General features: G+C 32.5%; 2 protein-coding genes across 5 annotated transcripts; both read right to left on the reverse strand.

Annotated features, from left to right (window-relative positions):
* Positions 1-637: 637 nt before the first annotated feature.
* On the reverse strand, positions 638-3,705 carry LOC107788724 (ubiquitin-conjugating enzyme E2 5B-like). Its single transcript, XM_016610427.2, has 4 exons — positions 3,533-3,705; positions 2,713-2,840; positions 2,514-2,618; positions 638-921 (listed from the first exon to the last, which is right to left on the reverse strand). Exons 1-4 carry the CDS (start codon positions 3,600-3,602, stop codon positions 778-780), a joined length of 447 nt encoding a protein of 148 aa, XP_016465913.1. The 5' UTR covers positions 3,603-3,705; the 3' UTR covers positions 638-777.
* Positions 3,706-12,551: 8,846 nt separating this feature from the next.
* Positions 12,552-16,856, reverse strand: LOC107829207 (rac-like GTP-binding protein RHO1). Of its 4 annotated transcripts, none has more exons than XM_016656675.2 (8): positions 16,668-16,856; positions 16,149-16,395; positions 14,949-15,036; positions 14,739-14,848; positions 14,581-14,644; positions 13,213-13,277; positions 13,048-13,113; positions 12,552-12,955 (listed from the first exon to the last, which is right to left on the reverse strand). In XM_016656675.2, exons 2-8 carry the CDS (start codon positions 16,245-16,247, stop codon positions 12,854-12,856), a joined length of 594 nt encoding a protein of 197 aa, XP_016512161.1. In that variant the 5' UTR covers positions 16,248-16,395; positions 16,668-16,856; the 3' UTR covers positions 12,552-12,853. The 4 variants fall into 4 exon arrangements, with proteins under 4 accessions (XP_016512161.1, XP_016512160.1, XP_016512162.1 ...); XM_016656674.2 differs by having other exon boundaries at positions 16,681-16,825; XM_016656676.2 differs by having other exon boundaries at positions 16,677-16,814.
* Positions 16,857-17,832: the final 976 nt, after the last annotated feature.

Below are 17,832 nucleotides of genomic sequence, written 5' to 3' on the forward strand. Positions count from 1 at the left end.
CACCCAATAATTTTTTAAATCTTGATGACAAAATATGAATAGCACTTTCATATCAGTTTCTAACACAAATCTTCTTAAAACCCTGTTAATAGTGAAAAGACATTTCAAATGATATACAAAATAGGCTAAATTGGATTTAAAAAGGGAAAGAATATAGGCTAAAATTAATTGAGGAAGTGCCCCAGCTGTACTACCCTGTAATTATTTCATATTTAAATCAATGTTTTCCAAGGTTCATATAATTATAATCCAGGATACCTTGTTATATAATAATGAATTTACTAAAATGGGACATAATACTGAAACATTAGTGGAAAATCCCCTTTCTCAAATCTATTTCAAAAGTAAATCCCAAAACAATCCATCATGTTCATAGGAAGAGAAATTGATGATTATTCAGATAGGTTAGCTTTTAATTAATAATCTTTTTGGCCAATTAGCTTCTTGAAATCTAAAAAATACTCCCTTAAAATCCATTTTATTGGAGATTTAACTCAAATCATTCCAAACACTTTCTATTCAAATCAAAGAAGTATGCCAAAAAAGGAGTTACCTAATCAAAAAAAATTCATCCATAACATCTTCTATAGTTTAGTAAGAAAAATAAAAAAGGCCATATATTTAAACCAATTTTCCATAGTTAAATATATCAAGTGTGACAAATTCTCATTTCACAAGTATTATAATTTTGTGCATTTATTACATGCCTGCAGAGGAGGAAATCATTAATCTTTTGTTACAAAATATAGCACATGAGCTTTTTATGGATACAACAACTCAATTCATAGCAAACTTTTGGGTCCAATTACGAGCCATTGATTCATATTTCTTCCGATCAGATTTGTACATATGAGCAATCTCTGGAACCAATGGATCATCTGGATTTGGATCTGTTAGTAGTGAACATATGGAAAGCAAAACCTGCATGTAGAAAAAAAGGTTGATTCACCAAATTGGTACACAAAATACATATTACGAAATGCAAGTATAATAGATGTACAATTCATGTATAGTATATGTAAAACCTTATATAATCAATATATACTCTATATATTCTGATTAGGAAACTAAACAGTGAATATGACTGGCTATTTATGTAAGGACCTCATAGAATTATAGGAGGGAAATTTTGGCCTTGGGCCTAAAGAGTTTCCCAAAAAATTTGTAAAAATAGTATGGGCTAGCCAGTTTTCGGATTGATAATTGAAAAATAACTAGCGTTTGCAAAGTCATTAAAAAATAGCCATTATTTTGTTGAAATACGGAAAGTTCCAGTATAATATGCTGGATTATTACGGAGCTCCTACGTACAACATATTATGTTGGAATTCCAACACATTATGAAATTCCAGCACATTATACTGCAATCTCATATGTAAACAATTCAAACTCCATTTTTCTGGATTTTTAAGGATGTTTTTGTTTAGATTTTATCTTTACATGAAAAAATGGCTAAATTTTGATTACTTTTGAAACTGTGACTATTTTTCAATTACCAGATAAATATGTCTATTTTTTATTTTTTCCCCAAAAATTTGCATTTTTGCAATCTTTTATTTAATCAGTTTTTATTAGCTTAAATAGTTTTGAATTTTAATCTAATGGTTGTCATGTATAAAGTCTCTTCTTAGAATTGTCAAGTCTGTTATTGACAAACATTCTTTAGCTTGACAGACGCCTAAAGCATTATAAATACTTGTTTATACCTCCAAAATAATACACACAATCGTTGTTTTCCTTTTCTTCGAAATAATTAATTTGTGTTCGTGTAACAATTTGAGAAGTTTTATTGTGTGCCTCATACAACTGACATTAGTTGTGTGAGACTCTTTTTTTCTCTCATAAATTTGTGGACCTCAATCTTACACTCCTGGGTCCACAAAAATTTGAGTCCACAAAACTGTAAGACAAAAAAAAAATATCTCATACAATTAGTGTCAGTTGTATAAAACACAAAATAAAATTTTCCGCGGAGCGTCATAATGAGGGTACAAATTTCTAAAGAACAATGATCACACTATCAAAACCTCGATTTTCTATTCTCGCAATTTTATTCCCAACAGTTTCCATGTCAAAGTCCCCAAACACGTTAAACTTGTAAAATAAACTATAATTTCTAGTATATTGAAAAAAAATTGTTCTTTTTAGTTGTCGAAGAAATAATTAATTTTGCACCTTGTCAGAAAAATAATGAATCAGTAGATTATTAGTGCTCCCTCTGTCCTAAAAAGAACGATACTTTTCGATTTCTAGGGTCAAACTTCTTAACTTTGTCCATAATTAATTTATATATAGAATCTTTAAGGATTTTAAAATAAAATTTATATATTTGAAAATTACATAAAAAAAATACTATAAGTAACAATAATTAATAATTAATATTTAAATACATATGAAAAATTAAAGTCATGATCAAACAACAATTCGTTTGACTCTTTAAATTTCAAAAAATATCTTCCTTTTGGTACAATATATATGTGAGTGGAGGGGAAAGAGGTAGAAACCAACAGTACCTTGGATATGGTGAGGGCAGGACTCCATTGATCCTTAAGAATGTCCAAACAAATATTTCCATTATTATTTATATTTGGATGGAAAACTTTGGTCTTGAAAGCCACCTGCCAAAATGAATAATATTTATAATAATTATTAAATAATATTATAGATTAAAATTTACTGAGAGTGTCAGTTTAAATAATTTAAAAGGCATACCTTGGGAGGTTTGAAAGGGTAATCAGGAGGAAAATGGATGGCCACTTGGAAAACACCACCTGCATAAGGGCTGTCATTTGGACCAATAATGGTTGCTTGCCAATGGAACATATCCTGTGCCACTGGACCTGAAAATAAACAACTATTAATATTTAAAAAAACAAAAATTAGCGACAGTCAAATTCTACGGCTAAATAGAAAAATTCTTCACTAGGTCTATTTAGCAACAGATTATCACAAAAGTTTATTAGATACGGACAATTTAGCAATAAATTAGCGACGAGTTCATAGCTAATTTCAGTTCTTTTGTAGTATATTAAAACTGGTATTTTTTTTTTTACAAGATTAAAAGATCATAATAAATGTTGGATCTAAAATAAACGTATTAACATGATTAAGACTTAAACCCGAATTAATTGATATCATTTACATGTATAGATTTGTTTTCTTCCAATTACCATACTTTTTCGTTAGGTTTGTATGAATTTCAAGAAATTATAGGTCTTTCAAGACAATTTCCTCACATGTAAATTTACGCAACTCGTCTCCCCTTTTTAACACATTCACTTACCATATGGTTTCACGCCTAATTAGATCATTATATCTGGATATCACTCATTTTATTCTCTGTATGTTACTTGCATCTTCTGCCTAACAAGCTCATTTTTAACGTTGGGGCATGGGAAGGGCCTTCCTAACATAGATATCCCTTATATAGGGAATTGGTTGATCGGAAAGCTTAGACAGGAATAAGACATTTCATACAAATTTTTTTGATTCGCTGGCCGGTAAATCAGAGGAAAAAATAGTATTTCTATACCTGCACTACATGAAGTAGGAGGGTCTCTTTGCAACTCCCTTAGTTCCTTGTGAATTCTTCTGGATGCCATTAATCGTGCCCAATTCTTGGATTGAATTAAAAAGGCAAAAAATATTCCCAATATATTAAGAAGATTTTACAAATTATGAAGAGAATAGATCAACTTGATAAAAAAAATTCAGTTTTGCAAATATATATATACAAGGGCCAAGGAGAAGAGAATCATTTCTTTTTCAGTAATTATTCAGTGGTCACTCATTGGTATAGATTCTATGGCAGAAAGCATTTGTAAAAGAAATATGCACTTCAAAAATGGACGATAGATGATCTTTCAATCTTGTGAAAAACACAGGAAAAAAAAAGAAGATTATATTCTCCAGCTTAGCTTTTCTCAACTTCTCATATAAAGATTTTCAATTTGAAAAGAATAAAACTATGCAATAATTTCTAGTTCTTTCATTCTGTGTGATCGAATTTCATTTTATTTGTAAAGATTCTTAATGTGTATGTTCATTGTATTTCCCACTACGAGTGCTCATTAGAATGATATTCTCATCCTAAAATTCATGAATTAGGGTGTGTTTTACGAAGGAAAATGTTTTCCTTTGGAAAAACTTTTTCTAGAAAATAAGTGGTTTTATCAATTATTTTTCATGTACGTTTGGTTGGTGAGTGGAAAACTTTTTCCGAAAAATATTTTCTAGTATTTGATTAGAGAATAGAAAAATATTTTTTAAAAAAAATATATAAAAACACTATGGGATGGGGCGGGAAGAGGCAGAGTTAGGGTGGGGGTGGGGGTGGGGGTGGTAGGTGGAGGTGGGTGGAGGTAGGGGTGGTAGGTGGGGTGGGAAAAGGAGTGATGAGATTTAAAAAGAATTTTACAAAATATATTTCCTCCTTTTAATTAGGAAAACATGAGTAAGATGAGCTTAGGAAAAAAATATTTTTCAAAACACATCCTTCAGTCTTTAGGTTGGGTACTTAAAATGCACAAGGTATATATGCGGTGAATGACTAGTATATTGTAGAACATTTTTGGCTTTACTTACTCCCCATGTTGCAATAACACGTGGCATACCTACCGAAAATATCAGTTAACACAATATATAATTAAAACATTTATTTTATATTGTATACCTACTTTATAAATTTATTTTTATCCTGTATACCTAGTGTATTTCAAAATTAAATATTATATATTCTAAATTGAAATATTATGATATGTTTGGTTTGGAATTTGTATTCCAAATTAGGATACTATAGTATGTTTGATTTGAATATTGTATTACAAATTAGAATATTATCGTATATTTGGTTTGAATATTGTATTCCAATTAAAAAATTGTGCAATGTTTGAATTGAATACTGAAAAAAATTACGGTATACTTGGTTTGGATACTGTATTCCAAATTAGAATACTGTAGTATGTTTGACTTGAATACTATATTCTAAATTAGAATACTATAATATATTTGGCTTGAATTTTAAATATTAAATTAGAATATTATGGTATATTTGATTTGAATATTATATTTTTTATTAGAATAATATGACATGTTGGATATTGTATTACAAATTAGAATATTGTGGTATGTTTCATGGGAAGATTTGGAGGTGTAGAGTGTAATACTATTGGAATATATTTGATGTAATTCAAAACTTAAGTATATCATAAAAGTGAGTCTTACAAATAGATATATTATGAAACTTCCCCTATTCTTATTTCTTATTTTAATCCTTCTAAGATTATTCATTGATTCCACATAAGTTATGCGTTACGCTTAATAATGCAAACCAAACACTGCACTAATAATATTATATTTATGCGGCCAACCAAATAATGTATTCCTTATATGAAGTTTTTTTTTTTTTTAATGGCAAACCAAATAGGTCAAAAACAGGATTTTAAAGTTTATGTACAATAATTAGAATGTGCATTTGATTTTTCGATTTCAATTTTTAGTTTTGAAAAAGTGCAATCCGCTAAAATAAGTTTTGTTTGGTTTGATTTTTCTCTTTTCAGTTCAGTTTTTTTGTTTTAAAATTTTGTTATTCGATTATTTGGTTATTCGGTTGTTTCCTATAAAACAATTAACATAATAAAATAGCGGAAAAAAAATAAATATTATTGTAAAGTATGAGATTAGGGCAGAAGGTTATGTTGCCGAGCGTTTGTTTTGTCCATACCAGTAGTACTAGTGTTAGTCTAGTATTTTTATAGTCGTAGATTTTTATTAGTGTTTGTTGTTTTTTCCGCTTTGATTTATAACTTGATAGCCGGTGTTACTGTTTGTTGCTATTGTTTCTTTTCTTTTTTGATCTTTCTTTGACCACACACTATCTTCCCCAGATCCCACTTGTAGAACTCCACTGAATTTTTTATTGTTGTTATTGTTGTATTATGTCCATTATGGATGCATCTCTTCCATCATTGCTCAAATCTAAAGAGAATTAAAAAAAATGACATCAACATATATAAATAAATTAGTCGCAATAAAAATAGGAAAAACTTTAATTTTTTTTTCGTTTTCAAGTTCTTCAAAAACAATCCAAAACTATCGAACAGGTTGAGTTAACATCAGAATTAATCTTGAAGACAAACTAAAGCTTGCACCAATTTAGGAGTTAAACACTAATATAATCCTCTAGTTCTAACAATCGGCCACTATACGTCCTCAGCATAATTAGTTTGAAATAATTTTATTATGTGTAAAACTTTTGGTAGGATAGAGTGCATTTTTAGAAAGAAGATCATCTCCAAATATAAGAAGCTAAGCCTTAATTTGCACATCAACTTGTAATTCATAAAAATTAAGCACTAAAACCAGCACAACTGATCTATACCAAAACATCTCGCCCATAACAAAAATAGAAAAGCTGACACGTCATTATCAGCTATGAAATCATACAAAACGAAGATATGAAGGTTGTGAAAATTAAATAAGCACAGCCCTATTGTTTACGAGTTTTTACAAAAAGAAAAATTTTAAATTATTGAGCAATTATCTTTTTTAAAATTTAAAAGTGAGACTCAAAATCGCCCTGAGATCATTATCTCCTGCTGTGACTTGTTCATTATTGAAATTTGAATCCTATCAAACAAAATGTTAACATCGTTAACAACTATACTTTATTTTGATTATCATTTTAAAATGTGGCAGATATCACAAGAGAGATTGTTAGTCATGGAGATGTACAATTACACAAGCAAGGTGGTATGCCCAGAATTTTTACGAATGTAGAGCTCGAGGATCATGAATAAGTTCGTGATCATGATTCTAATTAATTAGGATAATTCAAGATGATTACTTTTCTCATGATTAAGGTGCTTTTTCATGTAGGATGAACAATATTTTAGCTACTATTTGGGGAGAATTTGTAGACCAGATCTTCCTACACTTGAACAGAACTACGATAAGCTTGTCATTGTGGTTATGCGATCTCACAAATTTCACGGAATTCAAATTATGTATGTACATTTAAGTTAAATTTTGTGTATAAATAATAATCTATGATTAAAAAAAGTGATGTACAGAAAAATATTTCATGTGTAATACTTGGCAAGATGCGATACTATGGATTAATCCAGAACTTAAGTTGTTAATCTTTAATCAAAGTTTTCTATACTCTATATCTTATTTATATGTTTAATAAAAAGTTCAAAATTTTTTTACATTTAAAACTGTTAAAAACTTGAATAAATGTAGAGTGGTTTGTGTGCAAGGTGATAGCTCTGAGAAGATTAGTCAAATTTCCTCTCAGCATAATTATTCGATTTCGAATGGGTTGGCTTTTGAAATGCAGAAGTTAAAACTATTAAAGAATTAGTTGTTTCTGCATGTAAGTACAAATATTTTACTAATTCATAATTAAATCATGGTGTGTTGTGCACATATTATTTCTGCTGGCTTATATTTTATCTAAGAAGAAAATTTCTAAAATATTGAGGCAATAGTACATATAGAACCTCAACAACAATAGTCATTTTTGGGGTGCAAGAGCTGCCCCAAAAAAAGTTGATAAAATCGAGAGTAAATTCTATTACAAAATATGTGATCGCATTGATCATTCTGTGGCTCATATATTTGACCATAATCTACATTTTCTTAGACATTTATTAAAATATAACTTTAAAATTTATAATCGAACATGTATTTCAGGTATAAGCTTGAAATGCGAGTAATGGATGACACTAGCTTTATTTTTTTTGTTGCTTTAGGATCTTGAATCAAACAAAGCTCATAGAGAAGTCTGCTACTGAATTAAAATGAGAATTAGTAGAGGTTTGTTATTTTAATTTAATTGTTTTTTGGTATTTACCACATCCAATACTCTAATTGTTGTTAAGATTAGAAATAATGAGGATCTTATAAAGCAAGCTCATCATTCACAGACCGAAGATACATTAATTATATGTTAAATTATAGATCTTATACTCACATATCTCATAACACGTTGAAAATTAGTGTTTGATGTTAAATTATACTATTATTATTGGGTATAAGATGTTTCTTTTTGTTTGATAAGATTCAGATTTCAACAATGAACGAGTCATTTTATGGAGATAGTGGTTTTACTGCTCACTTTTAAATTTTTTAAAGATAATCGCTCAATTATTTAATAGCTCATCTTAATTATTGCGCTTGCAATTAATATTTACATATATATTTATTGAATTTTCTAATATAAATACAAAATCTTCATCCAAACCCGTACCAGTTACTCTAGCTCGATGCCAAAATCATGCTTATTATTCGATAATTAATGGAAATTAAGTTCTCTATCACATCTCAATCTAAGAGGGAAAAGGAAAGGTAATTGATATACTCCATATGCACACATTAATACCCGAACCTTTGCAACTAATAATCTAATAATGAATAAACAAGAAATAGCAATTCCAAGTTAAAAAGAGAACTTACTATTTACGAGCAGAATTTGAAGTGAGAGTGAGGCCGCCTTATACCCTAATAAAAAAAAGGCCACTAAGTAAGAAAGGCTTAAAGTGGTACATACATACATACATACATACATGATTTGATTGTTTCTGTTTTTTATTATTATTTTATTAAGTCAAAAACCAAAACCAAAACCAAATTTTTTTTTAAAAATCTCAATCAAAAACCAAAAACCAATCTAAATTAAATAAAAAAAAATCGATTTGTTTGATTTTTTGGTTGAATCCTAACAGTAATAGGATTCACAATCACGCATGATTTGGCAAAAGTTACCTGGTTCACGTGAATTCACATATAATATCGTAATTTCGCCCTTGAACATTGTATTAATTTGTACGTGATTTTATGTTGAGATTGTTTTGCTAATCATGCCGACCAAACAATCCCTAAGAAAAAGGTACAAAAATATTCAGTAAAAGACTGCCATATACCAAATAAACTCTTACCGTCACCTTTCTCTGTCAGTTTTAATTTCCAGAAATAAACCATATACAAGTGACAGAGAGCATTCCAAATTAGCTTTTCATTGACCACCAAGCTGGAGCTCCAACGTGACTTTTGGAGGAATTACAGATCACTTGATGTTAACGTGTAACTACTTTACCAATTGAAATTAACATGCTATCACATAGACACATGCATTGCACTTTCCTCTTAGGTAAAAGAGGATAAATAGATTTTACAACGAATTCAATTCTCCATTTTTATTTTAAAAAGGCAAAATACATAGTTTACCCATTCATCTTGCACCCAAATTCCTGTTACACACCTGTTGACCATGGGTTTAATTTTACACACCCAAACCTTTCAAATGTGTGTCAATTACACACTACTTTTGACCAGCCTAGTTAATATTCAATGCTGTGTATACACGCGCATCTCTGAATTTGAAAGCACCCTTTTAATCAACTTACACCTTTAGAACTGACTCGCTCAAATAAAAAATACCCAACAATCAGTGCACCACCTTCTCCACCATTGCTACCCCTTCTTCTTTGTAAAGAAAACTTCACCACAATTATCACAAAACTATTAGCTGCAACACCCAAATAGATGCACACAAACAACATACCCAATAAACTTCACCGATCGGAATTTCGCATGAAACTCCATCTCCGACCCTCCCTGTTTTTCTGTCCCTATTTTTTCCTTTCACAAAGCTCGATAATGATGAGCCAAAAGAAAATAACGAAAAACGGAAATTTAGGTCTTTTGTTGGCAAAATTAAATAAACCACAAAGTTGTGAACAAAATTCCCAAATAAAAAAATTGAAAACTTAAATTCAAACAAAATGGTTGAATTGTTTCGGAGAAATTTCAAATCTTGAGCAACTAAAAGAAAAAGCAAAATGGGAGAAGGTTGTCGGGGAAAAAGACGAAATAGGGGAGGGGAGATGAAATCGGGTAGGGGAAGGGGGTTAGGGAAGAAGTCGAGAGGGGAAGGGGCATCTGGATAATATAAAGCAGTGGGAGAAGGGTTTTCTGTGTGGAGTTTTGGGAAGGGGGACGACATAGATTGGGGAAGGGGGTTGGGCCGGGGAATAAGACAAGAGAGGGAGGGGCATTTGCATCTATACCTGCTTTTTGGGTCACGTTTTAACTTGTGTCCGCTTTGCAAAAAAAATTGCAAGTGTACCCACTTTTTCGTGTAACTTCAACATACGGGACTGAAGCAGCAAAGGCAATCACGCGAAACTTCAACATTCTAGTAGACGTGCTGAACCAAGTGTACTGAAGTTTTTGTTTGTAATTGCTGAACTTAAGCATAGTAGCTGAAGTTTTGTTCTCTATTTGCTGAAATTTTTGTTTGTAATTGCTGAAGTTTTTGTTTTGTAACTGGCGAAGTTTTTGTTTTGTAACTGGCGAACTTCAGCTCTAGAGCTGAAGTTTTTGTTTTGTAACTGGCGAACTTCAGCTCTAGAGCTGAAGTTTTTGTAACTGGCGAACTTCAGCTCTAAAGCTGAAGTTTTTGTTTTGTAACTGGCGAACTTCAGCTCTAGAGCTAAAGTTTTTGTTTTGTAACTGTCGAACTTCAGCTCTAGAGCTGAAGTTTTTGTTTGTAACTGGCGAACTTCAACTCTAGAGCTCTAGGGGGCATGTTGTACCCACACGAAGTAACTTAAAGCAATATTAACAGGAACCAAGAAACATCAACACATTACCAATCCAATCGACAACTGAAATCTCCAATTTCTGCCAGACCCAATTCACCAAACAACAATATAAAATTAATAATTAATTTCTCTTGTCCCATTTTCACATCAAAATTGTGCATAAGATTCAAGTTGCAAAACCAAGATAGAACCTTTACAGCTGAGGGTGTCGGCGAAAAGGAAAAAATGATTGAAAATTTATAGGACTCACCGGAGAAATAAGAAGAAGCAGATAGGGATGAACCTTATTTCTGGAAAAAGAAAAGATAACTATGTATTTTGAAAACTATAGTAACTAGGCTGGTCAAGAGTAGTGTGTAATTGACACACATTTGAAAGGTTTGGTGTGTAAAGTTAAACCCGTGGTCAACAGGTGTGTAACAGAAATTTGGGCACAAGGTGGATGGGTAAACTATGTATTTTGCCTTTTAAAAATGTTTTAGTAAGAGATTTTATAATAGTTGGGCTTACCCATTTTATCCTGTCGAGATGTGAGGTGTAAGTGGTGATGATCATCCTAGTAGGCAATAGCGATAGACTCCGTAATAGTTGGGCTTAAACATTTTTGTCATGCCGAGATGTGAGGTGTAAGTGATGATGATCATCCTAGTGGGGCAATAATGACATCTCGGGAGAATCAATAGGTGCATCAAAGATGTACTAGTATATCCAAGACTTCTTAATTGGCGAATTGTATATAGACCTAGGGCTATGGAACAAAGGATTATCTTGGACCCAAATCGAGGTATTAATGATGATTTTTAATTTCACAGAATAAAATGTGATATAATAAGATAGGATGCAATATTAACAAAAATAGGGAACGGGTTACCTACTCTTAACGGGCAAAGTGAGCCCTCTTATTCCAAATTCTTTTAATGTGCTTGTTCCCTTGACATTACTTATTAAGCTATTGTTGATTTCAATGATCAACTACCCGTTTTCTATGTAGAAGTGGATATTCAAAAATTACGTTCTCCTTTTTTCTTTTTCTTTTTTTGTAATCAGGCGAGAGATATGATGAATCAGGTGTAATTCCGTCTACATCTTTTAGATCAAATTCGAAGACGATTTTTCAATCATGAGGATAAATTATCTTCAAGAACATCTCCTCAATTTCTTTTCTTTTTTTCAGCGGGCTCCTCAAAATATATAATCCCACTTTCATTATATAAATATAAAATTAAATAACAGGAGTGTCACAAGTGTCCTCCATAAAAAATGTGCAATGAACCTTAGCTGCTGAGTTATGACAAAGGAGAATCTAATCTAGTAGCCAATGAGTGGCAATCAAGTTTTCCACTTCGTGCCATGTCTGTAAAGACAACATTCCTATTTAATATTCTTAAATTAAGAAGAAAATAATAAAGGACCAGGGAGTTTATATTGAATTTTCTCTTCTTGAGTCAGGTCTATTGTCTTTGTGCCTTTTCAAAGTAGGACCCATAGGGGTAAGGTCAGCGTAAAAACTGCGTTTTTGGGATCTGCGTGGAACCCCACTTGTAAAATTTGTTGTTATTGTTGAGTTTATATTAAATTGGCATCTCTATCTTTTGGCTTTTTCAAATTCACAAAAGTGTATTCTTTTTCTCTTCAAATAAAGAAAAAGAAAAGAAGAGATGAACGCTAGTAAAGTGCGTCATAATCAGGCCAAGTTAAAAAAAGCCGCTTTTGTATTAGACAGAACTCCAAGTCACACCAGACTTACAGTTCAATTATACCGGTAGTCGGTAGGAGTGTCAATGGTTCAGTTCGGATAGTTATTTTATAAAATCTAACCGTACCAATATTTTGGTTACTCTTTTTTGCATAACCAAAATTATACTTTTCGAAACTATCCCAATCATGTCAATTTTTCTGCGGTTCAATCGGTATTTAAAAATCAAAAACAAGAAACACCAACAATCCAAACGAAAAAAATTGTTCCCTAACTAGATCATTCAGTAGTTAATACATAAAACAAATCAAAACAAAGGACACACTAGAGTGGCCTACTAACAAGGTGCTGTAACTTAAATAATTAGAGACCAGAATGATACAGAAAAACCAAGCCACCTGATATTTCCAAGAGATGGTTAGTAGTTTCAAATATAAGACAAACGATGACCTCGTACTTCCTCTGAGACGAAGGAAGATAAAGGGATACGAGTGAGTGAGGGATTACAACGAGAATTGTGACCAGCACTATCGTTGGACCTACAGTTTGATCACAATATCGAGCAGGATTTTTGAGATTTCCCCTTCTTTTTCTTCGTCTTAGGCGGCTGGAGGACGACCTTAATGGCAGCATCAAAGACTGCTTTCACATTCTGGAGAGCAAGGACAATCAACCAAAGGCATCAACAAGAAGTACGTAAAAGGATCTCCGGTGCAAGAAATAGATGCTGAGGAGAGAACATACCTGTTGTGTTTTTGAACTACATTCAATGTAAGCAGGTGCACCAATAGTTTTCCTTAGCTCCTCGCCCTTAAAGGTTAAAATAATAAGAGAAATCAAATGAAAATGGACAAGAAGCACAAGAAAAGCAATCAAAAAGAGGTAAGAGTGCTTGCTAGTTATGCTTACCTGAGCAGTAGTAATTGGCACAGCACCGGGATGGTCTATGAAGAATTGCTTATCATCCCGAAGATCTGAAGAGAATACAGAAATAAAGTCGGCTAATTAGGCCTTGACAATTGGAAACCAACCACCTATGTTGCGGACGCTCCAAAATGCTGACGCACCCATGTCGGATCCTCCAAAAATACCAGTTTCAAGAATTCAGGACAATTGATTGATGCACCTGTCCCCCTTTATCCACCACATACAGCTAACATCTAATAGACCGTTTGGCCGAGCTGCAAAAATCAGCTTATTTTGGGAAATGTTTTTTTTAAAAGTGCTTTTCTCAAAAGTACTTTTGGTGAGAAGCAGTTTGTGTTTGGCTAATTAGTTTGAAAATCACTTCTGAGCAGCAATTAGTGTTTGGCCAAGCTTTAAAAAACTGCTTCTAAGTGTATTTTTCTCAAAAGTGCTTCTCAACAAAGTACTTTTGGAGAGAAGCTATTTTTTTCTGCTTCTCCAAAACTGCTTCTGCTTCTTCTGAAAAACACTTTTTTTCCGGCCAAAAGTGTTTTTGGCCAAAAAAGCACTTTTGGCCAAAAATAAGCTTGGCCAAACAGGCTATTAGACTACAATGTTAGAGCATAAATTCCCCCAGCAGATAGAGGATATCAATCATAAAAGTGCGTAAAAAGGCACATCTTGAAACTTAAAGAAAGCAAGCAATTGTATCTCAACATGAATGAGTAAACAAGCACCCCCCAAAGGATCGATCATCCAATGAAGCAACATAGATTACCATTGATAGACATATGGATAAACCCAGGTTATAGCACGACTTCACATGTTACAATGAGTAAAGATATAACTACCCTACACAGGTTGATGACCAAGTTGTTCAAATCCATATTCAAGAGCGTGTCTCCTTTTAAATTTTGTTTTCTGTTATGCGGAAAGAGCCTAATTTTGATATTATTAGCTCATCCTTGTATAGGTACCTACAGAAAAAGGTCCATTTTCAACTCATACAAAGAGGCATAAACGAGCAAAAGCAACAAAAATGGGAACATGCGCACATTTACCAGCTACAAACTATTCCCCAACTCCACTTCACACACAGCCCCACCATGCTCTTTATTCGCTCTTCAGAAGTTCCTCTAAAATTTATTTTCTTAACTGGGAAGAAAGTTCCTTCTACTAAGAGAACAGCAGAATCTTATACTAGTAACAACCTAAGGACTATCTAGTTAGGAAACCCGTGCTACAGAAGAATCTTCCTTTGATCACAAGAAATTTATATTTAAATCAAAAGATTGCAGACTATTGATCATCACCTTATGCAGATCTATGAAACAAACTGCAGACCATATCGTGCTTAAAGAGAGCACTCACCAAGCTTTGTTCCAACAAGAACTATTGGGACACCAGGAGCATAGTGCTTCAACTCAGGAATCCACTGAAAACAATCAACAAAAAGTGTAAATTTTTCATGTACCGACAACAAATAGAAAGGATACTAAATGAAAAGAAATACAAAATGAAACGCTCACCTTCTTGGAAACATTCTCATAGCTGGCTTTACTAATGAGAGAGAATGCCAAAATGAAAACATCGGCTCCACGGTAACTCAGAGGTCTTAACCTATTGTAATCCTCCTGTCCTGTTATACATTTAATTGACGTCAAGCTCATAACAATTTGCAAAGCGTATAGGTTGCTTCCAGCAATAAATGTCAAGTAAATAATGTTTCAAATAATTACCAGCAGTATCCCACAACCCTAGGTTGACAGTGCTCCCATTGACAACAACATTTGCACTGAAATTGTCAAACACAGTGGGCACATAATCCTGTCAAAAAAATTGCACGAATTAGGGAAAAGCAATTGACATTAAATTTTGGGAAGATGAGAGAAATCCTTCATGGAATATACAAAAATTGTTCGAAGCACTGTAATTCATGCCAAAGTCCAAAAAGAAAAGACTCTGCATGTGATAACACAACATTTTCCCTCAAAACCACCAAAGATGCAAATGTAACAAAGAGCAAACACCAATATATCAATTCATATCAAAATATATTCAATTTCTTCTCTTCCTTACCTTTTAGACTAACTATCACAGCTTGATTTAGAACGGACACATGATGAATTTGTTAAGACATAACTCAGTATACTTAAAAATGTATCCTAAAGCGAACATGTAAACCAAGAACTATTTGTGCAAAAATATAAAAGAGGTCAATTTAGCGCACAAGAAGATATTAAGCCACCGATCATGTAGATTTATCCAAAAGATTGAAACAGGGTCCCATTTAGCTCACGACATTAAGCAAAAAAGTCTGGATTTTAAGTAGAGAAGGGTAAAGGGCGTGTCCATCATCCATCAGAGTTTCGAAGCTGGAAATAAATCATGTGAACCAAGAATCAAGATATTTGTCCAAAAAGATCAAAATATGTGTACGACGACTTAGCGCACAACAAGATATTGGCATAGATAGACCTTCAATAAGCAAATAAATCAAAACACGCAGCAGGTATTCTGTTCCCAGCCTAAGCAAAAAGCCAAAGACGCCCGAATTCCTTTAGAAAAGGGCAAAAGGGCATCTCGGTGCACAAAGCATCCCGCATTCACGCAACGTGACTTTATCAATATATATTCATAAGTCATGACGGGTTGTTGTTGTTGTATATATTCATGAGTCATGACGATACTTTTTTTTTTATGAAGGTAAAGATGTACATGAATTGTCCTGATGAAATTTTTGGGTATTACAGTTGAGATTAATGTATAAGAGTTGGGACATTTATAAACAGAAAGACTTGATTTTTCCTCACAACATTTTCAGCAAATCAAGCTAAAAACAAATAGGGGAAAAGGAAAATATTATCTCCCACACCAAACACAACCTAAAACAGAAAATTAAACAGAAACAATAAAAAGAGAGTGGGTAGAAAACAAACCGTAGGGAAAGTATTGCTGGTGTATGAAATCAAAAGACAAGTTTTCCCAACAGCACCATCACCAACCGTAACACACTTGATAAACCTTGAAGCACTCATTTTTTTCTTTTTTCTTTTTTTTTTGGGCTTAATAAAAAGAAAAAAACGAAACCCCTTCTCAGATCTTCTTGAGAAGACCTGATCAATTAACAAAAAGCTCTAAACAATGTGATTCTTGGACTGACGCTTCCTTGGTTCAATGACCCATCTGCAAAAAATGGCAAGAAACCCACAGGGAAAAAAAAGAACTTAACTTTTTTAGCTGTTTAATTAATGATGAGGAAACCCCAACCCTAAATTGGAAAAAAATGGTGTAATCAATGGAAAATGTAGAGGGGAAGGGAAAGGAAAGGGAGAAATGAAAATTTTTGGGGGAAGGAGAAAAAATGGGTGCGTAAATTTAGATCTAGAGAGAGATAAATTAGAGGTAAAGAGAGAGGAAAGGAAACCCACTGTTTGTTTGTAAGGGTAATTGCGTACCTAACGTACCTACCTTATTGTTACCGGAAAATACTGCTGTTGAAGCGTTCGCTGGGAGAGATACTGACCCCTTCTATTGCTCTCTCTGTCAGCCAACGAAGCTCTCTACTCTTCTTTCTCTCTGCTTATCATTGGGCTATTTCCTCAACCCTTTTCTCGGGAAAATAGCCACTTTTCTGATTGATAATAAAAAAAAACCAATATTTACAAAGTCATTAAAAAATAATTATTGTTTCGGTGAAACACAAAAAGTTCCAGCATAATGTGCGGGATTATAGAGCTCTTGCGAATAAACTTCAAGCATATTATGTTGAAACTCCAGCACACAGAAAATTTCAGCATAATATTCTGGATTATATAACTCATGCGTTTAAACTTCCAACATATTATATTGGAACTCTAGCACATTATAAATTCTAGCACATTAAGCTTGGAATCTTATACGTAAAAAATTTGAACTCCAACATATTATGGTGAAATTTTTTAGAATTTTTAAGAGTGTTTTTATTCAGATTTTATTTTTACATAAAAAAAACAATTATATTTTGATTACTTTTGAAATTGTAGTTATTTTTCAATTACTAGTTGTAAATCTAACTACTTCTAATTTTTTCCGGGGTGAGGGTATGGTTTATAGAAATTCATAGAGTATTAAACACATTTTTGTTGGAAAAATAATATTGTATAGAGTCGCTCCCACAATAATAGCTGAAAATATATATTTTTGGTTACTCAATATATATGCGATCAGAAATAGCAGATATTCGATAGATTTAATTAAGACGTGCGCAAATTGGCCCAAACACCATCGTTATTAAGTAAATACATAACCTCTTTGAGGGTAGGTTGTCTTTTAACTTCCACACAATCTCCCTTCTCCTCTATCTTCACCCTATTTGCTTCCTAGGTGATGCCCTACCATCTAAATCATAAATATTAAAGATTGCATTTCCATTTCTATGTGTCAACTACTTTCAAGATTATTGATGAGTAAATATTTACTACACTCTCAGGAAAAGAATTTATGTGGGGTCCACTGATCAATTACAGCCTATGATCATTAATTATCCTCTCATTCTCGCCATAATTGTGTTGAATTTAAGTAGGACAAATTGGCAAAATTTGTCATATAATATAAGCTGATAAGAATTGGAAAAAAGCATAT

Source organism: Nicotiana tabacum, chromosome 21 (genome assembly GCF_000715075.1).
Source record: "Nicotiana tabacum cultivar K326 chromosome 21, ASM71507v2, whole genome shotgun sequence".
In the NCBI taxonomy this organism is placed as follows: Eukaryota; Viridiplantae; Streptophyta; class Magnoliopsida; order Solanales; family Solanaceae; genus Nicotiana; species Nicotiana tabacum.

Excerpts from the sequence above, each read along its gene's own strand:
- LOC107788724 (XM_016610427.2), bottom strand. The coding sequence starts at position 3,602 with ATGGCATCCAGAAGAATTCACAAGGAACTAAGGGAGTTGCAAAGAGAC. Across the intron at positions 2,619-2,712 it reads ACCCTTTCAAACCTCCCAAG|GTGGCTTTCAAGACCAAAGT; the intron begins GTATGCCTTTTA and ends TCATTTTGGCAG. Across the intron at positions 922-2,513 it reads CTGCCCTCACCATATCCAAG|GTTTTGCTTTCCATATGTTC; the intron begins GTACTGTTGGTT and ends TTCTACATGCAG.
- LOC107829207 (XM_016656675.2), bottom strand. The coding sequence starts at position 16,247 with ATGAGTGCTTCAAGGTTTATCAAGTGTGTTACGGTTGGTGATGGTGCT. Across the intron at positions 14,645-14,738 it reads ATGAGAATGTTTCCAAGAAG|TGGATTCCTGAGTTGAAGCA; the intron begins GTGAGCGTTTCA and ends GATTGTTTTCAG. Across the intron at positions 13,114-13,212 it reads TGCCAATTACTACTGCTCAG|GGCGAGGAGCTAAGGAAAAC; the intron begins GTAAGCATAACT and ends TTAACCTTTAAG.